The sequence below is a fragment of the Lutzomyia longipalpis genome, chromosome 2 (genome assembly GCF_024334085.1).
Source record: "Lutzomyia longipalpis isolate SR_M1_2022 chromosome 2, ASM2433408v1".
NCBI lineage: Eukaryota > Metazoa > Arthropoda > Insecta > Diptera > Psychodidae > Lutzomyia > Lutzomyia longipalpis.
Genome location: NC_074708.1, coordinates 2190236 through 2201250, shown reverse-complemented (window position 1 = coordinate 2201250; position 11015 = coordinate 2190236). Strand labels below are relative to the sequence as shown.

Genomic DNA, 11015 nt, shown 5'->3' with positions numbered 1-11015 from the left:
AAGAACTCAGGGGCCAACTAGGTCTGTTCACCCTATTAAATCTGTGTCTTCGACTTCTTGCATAAAATCAGCGAACATTCAATAGATAACAAATAAATGATTTTTTCAATAATTTTCTTTATTCTTTAAAAATATTTTTATAATAAAATTTTTTGAAAAATATCTTTGATGATTTTTTTCTGGCAAGTTCAAGCTCCCTCTCATCCCTCTCATAATTCTCTATTTAACCAAAATTAATAAATAAAATCGATTAAATTCCTTTTTTAACTCCCTCACCCACTCAAGAGTTATATTCAAGGCTTTTTCATTCTATTTCCAGGTTGATTAAAAATTTCAACTGAAAGCTTTTTCTGCAGCCACCCTCACACTCCATCCCCCGGCTTGTAATGCACAGATCTACGGGGTAGAACGTATGTACATATATAATACTGAGAAATTGAGGAACGCCATCGCACAAGCAAATGGAATCCAATTCATTTGGCATTGCTTGGTGAGTACGAATAGAGCTCCTGGAAAATGCGAAAAGTATTCGACGCAAATGGGAAGGTTTTTCCCAAACTCTCTCACACACAGGGTGTGGGAGTCGGGGGTGGTGATGTTGTCATGGGAACCCCGTAAAGCCCGACTTCATATTTCATCCACCAGATAGATATGCTTTTGCAAAATTCCACATAGGGGTGCTCCTATACGGGGTTGATTTCCACCCCCACATCCGATGACAACTTACTTATTCATGGTGGTTTTTGGGATGTACCAGGAGAGAGGATCTCCAGCTCTTCTGTGTTGTGCTGTGAAGCACTCAGGAGCATCAGAAATGTGCAAAATCCCAGCCAGTCGCATTATTTTCATTTGAGAACGAGCAGAGGGCAATTAGATTAACCCATTAGATGCTCCAATATTGCTCTCAACGAGATTTCAGGAGCATCTTTGCAGAGTGATTGAGTAAATAATGAAAGACTCCACTCACCAAGTTAATCCCAAAAACATCTTCCAACACACGGGTGTTTGTAAAACTTTAAGCTCCACTCGGGGTGGGGGTGGGGGTGTAAAATGGCCCCCAAACCCTCCCCTTCTTTTGTGCAAAAGAAAGGTTTCACACAAGGGTAGAAGATATGGCAAAACAGTGGGTGGCCTGAATGCTGGCTGGCGGGGGGAAGGTGGTAGTGGGTGGATAAATTGAGGGATATTGTGTAAAATTTTCCCTTACGCTTATTTATGCTTCAATGTAATATGTAGAGAGAGAAAGATATTCCCTGTGGAGCAAAACAACCCATGTACGTGCAATTTCCCTCGAAATGGCTCCAACACGCTGCACACAACACCCCGCATGGCTCAAATGGATAGAGAAATGCTGGATAATTCAGCTCTACGTGAAAAATTGAATTAAATTTTTATTTGCTACGTCGTGTGAAGAAGAAAGAAAACACATAGTTTAAGTTAAGATCTCCTGCAACTTTGTCGCAGCAACTAATCGCACGTTAGTCACTGCAACTGAGAAAAAGAAATAATCAAATGGAAAAGGCGGATACTGCGAGGTAGTTGAGGCTACAATTTATTGGTTTTTCTATTCAAAGTTTATGGAAAATGCAATAAAGATTTAATACAGAAAAAAAAACATTTCAATTCAGATAAATCTCCATGGCGAAATGATTAATAGAGATTGCAATTTTGTCTGCATTTGTAAGGAGAAAAAAATCATAAAATTCAAGGGAAAGAGAATTTTTGGGATGTGGTGTACACAACGATTTTTCAGGTAATCTTTTACGAATAAATTTTTATTTTATGATGTTTTATTATTTTTTTTTTTGTAAACTCTTTTTGAGAAAATAAAATATTAATTATCAATTATTAATTAAGAATCAATTATCAGAAATAATATTCCTGAGTTTATAATCTATTATTTTACACAATGTTCTGACTAGATTTTCCATTCCTAAATTTTTCTGCCAAATATCTTGTTCTCAAGCAATATAGTGCAGCAGAAGTAATTGAAAACCTAACCTCAACCTCAAAATAATTAAATAAGACATAATGTAATCCCAATTTTTTTCAGGATCGGCTTAGAATTTGATCCTGATCAATTTCCCGTTGAAATTGGGGTCATATAGTTTGAGGAAATTGAGCACATTCCCTGCTTCATTTTCTTCATACAATTTCCAAGAATTATGAACTAAAATTGAACAAGTGGCGCCACGGTGGTCATAAAAATAAATTGAGGTTGACAAATTTATGTTTTATGTGACTTTTTCAAAGAATTTATGCTCTATTGTTATGTTTTTAGTGCATTTTATGCTTCTTAAGTTTCCTTTAAGATAATAAAATATAGATATTATCAATTAAGACGCAATTTTGATGGATTTTTAGACAAGAAAAAATATTCCTGAGCTTCTAATCCTTGATTATTCCTTCTGCCTAGTCTATTCTTGAATTTACCTGCCAGATATCTTGTTCTTTAATCTTTTTTTTATAAAAAAAAAGATTTAAGCTCAAGCACTAATACCTATACATACATAAATATTTATTTAAAAAAAAATAATTTAATTGAAAATATGCAAAAGACGTTCTTCAAAAGAAAATATTATGCAATAGCTCGCAAAGAAAATTTGTGGTGTACACTGATGCCTGAAAATGACTTTCCCTTGGATGCATCCCATCACAAACTCGCTTTAATTGACCGTTAAAACCGCTCAAAAGAGCGCTTCTCTATATATTTGCTATACAAAAGATTGCAAAATTTTGCGGAGATGATCGAGTAATTTGCATGGCCGGCAATTTCCTCGCCATTGACATTGAACTGCTCTCTTGCCTCTTATCGCGCACACACATCCATCGCTGATTTTTATTGTTTTACCTGCCCCGCGCGCGGAGAAAGTGCAATAAACCCGCATGTGTGAATTTTTTTGCATCAGTGTATTGAGAATTTACTCGTGGAGGAGAAGATCTTTCACGTAAGAACCCCAAGGCATAGGACGGTGGGGCAACGATCATCACACCTGGCCCGCGTGCTGCTGCTGCGATAATTCCCCTTCTTCGAGACACACACGGAGAGCATCGCGGCACGTCGACGTGATCTTCGTGCTTGTAGAAAGTGTGCGCGAGGTCCACTCTCACCCATTCTACAAGATTCCACTTCAGGAAGAGATCAAGCGCGAGCGCGAGCGCGAGTGCATTTAAAGGCACACAAAAGTGCCCGAGTGATCTCCAGTCTGGGTTCGATCGTGGATCAGTGAACAAGTGATTGTGTGTGGTTGGAAGATCTCCATAACGCTTTGTGAATAAAAAGAATTTAAAAAAACCATCTCCTCTCCCCCGATAATCCCCAGCTTAGACATGGATGTCAATGAATTTCGTGAATTTGGGAAAGCCGCCGTGGATTTTGTGGCTGATTATCTTGAAAATATCCGCGATAAGTGAGTTTGTGAGGATGGAGCGATCGATGATCGCGTGATCGTGGTTTATTCTGTGATCTTTTCTCAGTTTATTATCCTTTTAGAAGAAAAAAAAACTTACTGTAAAAGTGATCGTGCTTGATCGTGCTTCCGCAAGAGTTTTCAAAGCTCATTCTATTAATTGAAAAATCTTCCTTGGAAAGATCCTCAAGAATTAATATATCAAGACTAAAAATCTTCCTCTCAAAATCTCTAAAAAAAATTCCCATCTTAATCATCACGATCACGTTCTAAAATAAAATTCTAATGAGCTCTGAAAAAGTCCATAAATCACCTGCGGATGAGAAAAATTTGCGATTTATTCGATCGATGCGATCTCTCTTCACAAAGATCTCCCATGAAGCACGCAATGAGAGAGATCTCAATGATAGAATTGGAAATTTATTCGCCACCTCCAAAATAACCTACGCACGCCATTGCCCTTCATTGTCTGTGTGTTACAAATTTTTCAGGGATGTCTTGCCGAGTGTTCATCCTGGATATTTGCACAAATCACTTCCGGAAGTGCTACCAGAGCAGCCCGAAGGTTGGCGCGATGTCATGCGGGACATGGAGAAGTTCATCCTTCCGGGAATTACTCACTGGCAGTCCCCCAATTTCCATGCTTACTTCCCAACTGCCTGCTCCTATCCAGCCATCGTTGGGGAACTTCTTACTTCCGGTTTTGGAATTGTTGGCTTCAACTGGGTGAGTTTTTCTTACAGATTTTTCATTGAATTGATTTGTTTGAATTTTCTTTTTGATCTATTAATTTTTTTGTTGAGTTTTCTAGATTTATTTCTTAATTTCTCTTTTGGACTTTTCTGAATTATCTTTATTATTCATCTGAAGATTCTTCTTGAATTTGTCTTAATTTTTCTTTAGATTTTTCTGAAATTTTTCTTGATTATTCTCTTAATTTTCTTTTTGATTTTTTTTGAATTTTCTTGATCTTTTAAATTTTTCTTCAATTTATCTGAATTTGTTTCTTAATTTTTCTTTAAAAAAAATTTATTATTAAAAAATAATTATTTTTCCTCGTGATTTCTCTATAAGATTTTTTCTTTATTTTACCTTCTTGATTTTCTTTTATTGAATATTCTGAATTTCCTTCTTATGTTTTTTTCTTAATTTTCTTACCATTTTATCTGAAGTTATTTATTGATTTTTTTTCTTAGAATTGTCTTAATTATCTTCATTATTCTTCTGACATAACTGATCTATTAAATTTTTCTTCTTGATTATTTCTTTTATTAAATTTTTCTTCCTGATTTTTTTTATTGTTTTTCCTTTGGATTTTCCTGATATCTCTTCTCTCTCTTCTTCATCTTTATGCTCAATATATCAGGGCTCTCTTCCTTAAACATTTTCCATCTTTTCCTCTTTAACTTTTCAATTTAATTTCTCAACAAAATGAAATTTTTAATAAGTAAAGAAATTAAATCAAAATCTCTGCACGATCTTCTCAATGAAACTGTAAATCTTGGAATTTTTCTCCGACTGACTTGAAGACGCAAAAATATTTCAGAAATGCACACAGACTCTTCGGAGAGAGTGTTTAAACACTCTGTCTTATTTGCTAAACCTACTTCCGCTATATATTTTATTTTTACCCAACATGTGCTTCTCTTGTTGTTTGGTACACACAGATCTGCAGTCCAGCATGTACGGAGCTGGAGGTGATCGTGATGGATTGGCTGGGAAAGCTTCTGGATTTACCTGAGGAATTTCTCAATTGTCACGATGGCCCTGGTGGTGGTGTGATTCAGGGATCAGCCAGTGAGTCAATTCTCATTGCTGCCCTCGCGGCGAGGGAGCAAACTGTCCGGAGGCTGCGTGAGGAGAACCCAGAGATGAGTGAAAGTGACATCCGGGGACGTTTGATAGCGTACAGCAGTGATCAGAGCAATAGTGCCGTGGAGAAGGCGGGAATCCTCTCAGCTATGCCCATGCGCCTCCTCGGTACGGATTCCAAATGTGCTCTACGCGGAGAAACCCTTCGGCAGGCAATTGAGCAGGATCTGGCCATGGGGAACATCCCGAGTGTCTGCATTGCCACCCTTGGCACCACAGGAACGTGTGCCTTTGACAATATCGAGGAAATAGGGCAGGTTTGCCGTGAATACAATGTGTGGCTTCACATTGATGCTGCCTACGCCGGAGCTGCCTTCTGCTGCCCAGAATACAGGCCGCTAATGAAGGGAGTCGAATTGGCGGAATCCTTCAATTTTAACGTCCACAAATGGATGATGGTGAACTTTGACTGCTGCGCCATGTGGCTCAAGAATGCCGATCTCCTCGTTCAAGCCTTCAATGTTGATCGCATCTATCTCCAGCATCGCTTCCAGGTGAGTTTTCCCGGAAAAAAAATCAAAGATCACCCACAACATGCAATTTCGCGGAAATGTCTGAGGGTTGGGAAAATTTTTACATCTCAATCAACACCTTAAATATTCAATTAATATGCATGAAAAGCGTGCGATATGGTTATCAATTTTTTTCCAAGGAATTTACACGTGAGAGGAAATGCAAAAAAAAGGGGATTTCGTGGTAATTTTCACTCGCTTAACAAAGGTCAAAAGGTGACTAAATGTGGGAAAAACCTCCAAAAAAAATTCCTGGGAAATCGTTTTTCTTTTCATTCATGCTTTTCATGATTTTCCTGCATTTTTAGTGATTTTATTCATATTTAAAGATGAATTATGATTTATTTTTAGTTGAATAAAAATTTATTTATTTAAAGCTTCAGAGCTTTTAACATCGAGATTTAGATTAAATGAAAGAAATTGAGATTAAGGGCGGAATTCACTACTCAGTCGGGCTTAAAATTTTAAGTCGGTCTTAAGGTTTGAAGTCAGTGTTTTTAAGTCTAAACTAAATTTTTAAAATAAAATAAAATAAAATAGTTCTTCAATCAGAAAATCATACATATTTTCCAGGACAACTCATGAAAATCCAATCCCGACTTAAACATTTTAAGTCAGACTTAAAAAAACTGACTTAAAACCTTAAGACCGACTTAAAATTTTAAACCCGACTGAGATAGACTTTACTTTATTTTATATTATTTTAAAAATTTTAATTCAGACTCAAATAATCTGACTTTGAACCATAAGATCGCCTTAAAAACCGACTTAAAATTTAAAGCCCGACTGAATAATGAATTCTGCCCTAAACTTCTAGAAAAGCTAAAAAATCAGTTAAGAATTCCCCTTCAAATTATTAAATCTTCAAATGAGGTAAGAAAAATCATTTCTTCAATTTCCAAAGGGTCAATCAAAAGCTCCGGACTACCGTCATTGGCAAATCTCTCTGGGCAGGAGATTCCGTGCACTGAAGCTGTGGATAACCCTTCGAACAGTCGGTGCTGAGGGCATTCGTCGGCACATCCGGCATCACGTTCACCTGGCTAAGCACTTTGCCGCCCTCATCGCAGCTGATGAACGTTTTGAGGTGATCGGGGAGGCCACAATGGGCTTGGTGTGCTTCCGCATTCGTGGCGAATGTTCCGCCACGAAGAAACTCCTGGAGAAGATCACCGAACGCAAGAAGATCTACATGATCCCGGGCAATGTTCACGGACGAATTGTTATTCGTTTCGCCATCTGCGGAATGAATCCGCAGCTGAGTGATATGGATTTTGCCTTCCAGGAGATCCAGCACGTCCTCAATGAAGTTCACATACCCATCGAAGAGATCTCCGACAAGATCCGCAATCACTTCTCCAAGAAAATCCGAATTACCGCCTCCGAGGAGAGGATCCAGTGATCTGTGTGCCCCAAGATGGAGCAAACTTCTTTTTTTTTTACTTCTTTTCGGTGTATTTTAGCTGAAGATTTTTTTGTCTGTCTTTTTGGTCACGTGCGAGAGATATTATTTTTCTTATTTGTATTTTACAATTTTTAAATATATCGCTGTTTACACACGCCTCCAAACAATCCTCGGAGTCTTTTCACGCGTCAACGAGATGGGCAAATAGAAGGTTTTTTCCCAATGTGCTTTTGCCCACCCGGTAGTGAAAAGAAAGTCTCGCCGTTTTATGATTAGCATGGAGTAACAAATGTCTGCAATTTAGTTATTTTGTAGTGAAACTCATGCAGAATTTATGGTAATTTTCTTGTGCAATTCTTCGTGATTCTATCGTGGAATTTTTGCTTGAAGCGAAGAAGTGAAAGGTCAAATCATGATCAATGAAAGCTTTAGAATTACTTTTTTTTTATTAAAAATTCATTTTTAACGGCGTTTTATGCTGACTTACAATCCATCCCAATGGAAGGAAGAATAAAATCATAAATTCTTCTTGGATTTTTTACCATTCAAAGGTAATTCTGGGAGCAGGTGTTGTATGTATATTAAATATTCCAAATGTCACAGGTACAAGTTCGATCTCTCTCTTCTCCTTCACACCCTTCACACCATCATAGCCTTCGGTGATGTAATAATCAGAGGAAAGATCTGAAGAGATGTCCTCTAGTGGTCTAGCTTTAGCATCTTCGAAAGAAGAGAAAATTAAATAAAAAAGATTGATAAAATTAAGATATTTTTCCAAAAGTCTTTAAAACTCACAGAAAACCAACAAATTAAGAATCAAGGAGATTAACAGAATTGACACCATTTTAGCAGCTTCTTGTGGGAATTAAACATAAATCTCAAGATTTGTTCTTTTATACGTCGCGGTTTAATAAAAAAAAATTGTTTTGCCAGAAAATTAATAATTTCTTGCATAATATTCTGGTTTTGAAAGTAATTAAATAATGTCTTCGGCAGCTGTTTCAATTTATGAGAAAAATATTCTAATCTTCTATATAAGACTTAATTTCATTGGAAGATCAATTAAAAGCTTCCCAACGAGCTGCTAAAATGAAGAACCTTCTTTTAATCTCCTTGAGTATTTTCGTATTGCTGTAAGTTTCAAATTTATTTTTAACTGAGATTTTCTTCTTTGTTTTATTTTATTTTTAGAATACAAATTCTTATTTTTTTTTACAAAGGTGTTGATGCACGTCCAGGTTCAAGTATAGATTTGTACGATGTTCTTGCGTGTACTAAACAAATGAGCACAGAAACTTTGGCAAAGAAGCAGGTTCTGTCGACGTATGTTTTCGCGCCACATAAAGCGGAAGATTTAGCGGAAGAACGCAAAAAGGACATGGCACGTTGTCTCAAGGAAAAGCAGAAAAAAAAGTCTGGTTGAGGAAAAATTCGTGGAAAGTCAATCATAACGCGTCCAATTATAAGAGTTGGTGTCCTACAACGTGTAGAAGTTTGTTTATGCGTTGTAATGCGATTTGTGAGCAGTAGGCAAAGTTGATTTTTTTTTGTGAAATTCAGCAATTTGATGCATAAAAATGGTCATATCTCTAGTTTTATAACATCTACAAAAATTTCGTGACTAGTTTTGGAAAGGTCTTGAAATAAGCTATAATTTGACATATATCTAATGATTTTCAAGGTCACCTCTAGAACACAAAATGGCGGATTTTTGTTTCACAAAAAAAGTTTTTCGCATTTTTCGTCCTGAAGGAATGGTTCTAGAGATTTCTGTTGTTGTAGAAAGTTGTAGATAATTGCAAAACCTTTAATTTGATACCAAGTTGAGCAAAATCGGACAAGCAGTTCAGGAGATATGGCTCTTAGAACTTTTCAAATTCAAGAATTTTTCAAATGGCCATATCTTCTAAACGGCGACATAGATTTTCTTCATTTTTGGACTGGAGCAAGATTATTAGTCCTTCTACAACATATCAAAATTTAAAAGATTTGCCTAATGGGGATTCGGAGATATTGCCCGTAAAAGTTAGGCAATTTTTGTTTTTGATTTTAGCGCCTCTTGCGGATGTTTTTGGAAATTGAAATGTTCTAGACAGTTGTAGGACTTCTCAATACCTTTCATTTGATAGTAAAATGGTCAAAATCGGTCAAGCCGTTCTCGAGATATATCAAAAAAACACTTTTTGCTTCAGGCCGCCATATTTGTTAAACCGCGTGACCGATTTTCAAATATGAATTGTTGATGAAAACGTCTCACTAAGCCCTACAACATACTAAAATTTCACATCTCTAGCTACAAGGGAACTGGTTGACGGTGTTTCAAAATGGTAGACGGCGGCCATTTTGAATTTTGAAAATGCGAAAAAATGAAATTTTACACCCACATTTCTATAGAAAACTTCAAACCGGAAGTCTCTAAGCCGGCAGGCCGGATCACTTTTTTTTCCACCACCATTTTCGTAATGTGGGTTGTCTAAAACGTGCTCATACCAAGTTTGAGCCCGATCTGAGGAGGTCGGTTTTTCCGACGACTACAATACTCGGTGTTGGCCACGAAGTGGAACACCAACTAATTAAGGAAATATTTTCAAATATTGCAAAAGAAAATATTTCAAAGGAATGAGAAGCAATTTCTAAATAAATAAATCAATTTAAAGAGAGTTTAGATTATTTTATTACTTATTTTTTTTTTATTAGAATTTCTTCTGTTACGCTGAACCAAGCGCTGAACATAAATTGCTGGTTAAGACTGATAAAGAATGCGCTAGCTGAACCACACTGAGCCTTCAAAAAAATCAATCTTTAATCCAGGAGAACTAATTAAAATCTTCTGGAAATTCTTTAAACATAACGAAAAACTGGTTAAAAATATATAGGTAATCAATGCTAAAAAATTAGCTAGGTATGATCCTAAAGTAAAGACTAATGATGAAAATTTCGTTTCCACAAACCCCTTTTAACCTGAAAGATAATTTTGTTGAATTATAAAAAAAATGTTGCATTAGAATTTAATTAGAACCTTGAAGAGAACTTTAAAGCTTTCGTAACATTAGCATAAAATAATTTTTATTTTATTTCTTTATTTGTTCAAATTGCAAGTTTGTTATTAATTAATAATTAATTAACGACAAATATTTAATCAACTGCTAAAAGAAATTTACAAATAGAACTACTACAGATGTTCTGAATTTTTTTTTTCTTGATATTCTTTCTCAATTGGATGTATAAAAGAGGTAATACTTTGCTGATTATGTTAGTCAGTGATCTGATAAGTTATTAAAATGAAGCAAATCCTTCTAATCTCTTTGGTGGTGATTCTTGCCGTGTTTGCCTTCAGTAAGTTCTTCCTTAAGGCCTTTCCTTCTCAAAACTTAAATTAAATTAATAAAATATTCTTTAAATAATCTCCATTTTCTTGTAGATGTTGCTGAGGGCTGTGATGCAACATGCCAATTTCGTAAAGCCATAGAAGACTGCAAGAAGAAGGCGGATAATAGCGATGTTTTGCAGACTTCTGTACAAACAACTGCAACATTCACATCAATGGATACATCCCAACTACCTGGAAATAATGTCTTCAAAGCATGCATGAAGGAGAAGGCTAAGGAATTTAGGGCAGGAAAGTAAGAGATTGAGGAAAATTGTAGCCGAGGAGAGAAGGAAGGAAAGTCCCATATTTTGTTTGTTAATTGTAACGAATATTCCGAAAAATTAAAATATTATGCACTCGATTTATTTTAATCTTTTCAATTTCCACAAAGGAGTTTATTTACTTTGAGTTTTCCCTACAGTTATGAATATTTCGCATTCTTCGAA

At 36.0% G+C, this 11015-nt stretch overlaps 2 protein-coding genes and 1 long non-coding RNA gene across 3 annotated transcripts; all 3 read left to right on the top strand.

The window, feature by feature from the left end:
- Positions 1-2677: 2677 nt before the first annotated feature.
- Positions 2678-7366, top strand: LOC129788574 (3,4-dihydroxyphenylacetaldehyde synthase 2). Its single transcript, XM_055824766.1, has 4 exons — positions 2678-3410; positions 3902-4136; positions 5078-5776; positions 6699-7366. Exons 1-4 carry the CDS (start codon positions 3331-3333, stop codon positions 7194-7196), a joined length of 1512 nt encoding a protein of 503 aa, XP_055680741.1. The 5' UTR covers positions 2678-3330; the 3' UTR covers positions 7197-7366.
- An 885-nt stretch (positions 7367-8251) lies between these two features.
- Positions 8252-9859, top strand: LOC129788582 (uncharacterized). Its single transcript, XR_008750375.1, has 2 exons — positions 8252-8332; positions 8420-9859. It is a non-coding gene; the product is annotated as an uncharacterized LOC129788582 (long non-coding RNA).
- A 577-nt stretch (positions 9860-10436) lies between these two features.
- Positions 10437-10930, top strand: LOC129788579 (maxadilan). Its single transcript, XM_055824774.1, has 2 exons — positions 10437-10535; positions 10621-10930. The coding sequence occupies exons 1-2, from the start codon at positions 10481-10483 to the stop codon at positions 10824-10826; spliced, it is 261 nt and encodes an 86-aa protein (XP_055680749.1). The 5' UTR covers positions 10437-10480; the 3' UTR covers positions 10827-10930.
- Positions 10931-11015: the final 85 nt, after the last annotated feature.

Excerpts from the sequence above, each read along its gene's own strand:
- LOC129788574 (XM_055824766.1), top strand. The coding sequence starts at position 3,331 with ATGGATGTCAATGAATTTCGTGAATTTGGGAAAGCCGCCGTGGATTTT. Across the intron at positions 3,411-3,901 it reads CTTGAAAATATCCGCGATAA|GGATGTCTTGCCGAGTGTTC; the intron begins GTGAGTTTGTGA and ends CAAATTTTTCAG. Across the intron at positions 4,137-5,077 it reads GAATTGTTGGCTTCAACTGG|ATCTGCAGTCCAGCATGTAC; the intron begins GTGAGTTTTTCT and ends TGGTACACACAG.
- LOC129788579 (XM_055824774.1), top strand. The coding sequence starts at position 10,481 with ATGAAGCAAATCCTTCTAATCTCTTTGGTGGTGATTCTTGCCGTGTTT. Across the intron at positions 10,536-10,620 it reads TCTTGCCGTGTTTGCCTTCA|ATGTTGCTGAGGGCTGTGAT; the intron begins GTAAGTTCTTCC and ends ATTTTCTTGTAG.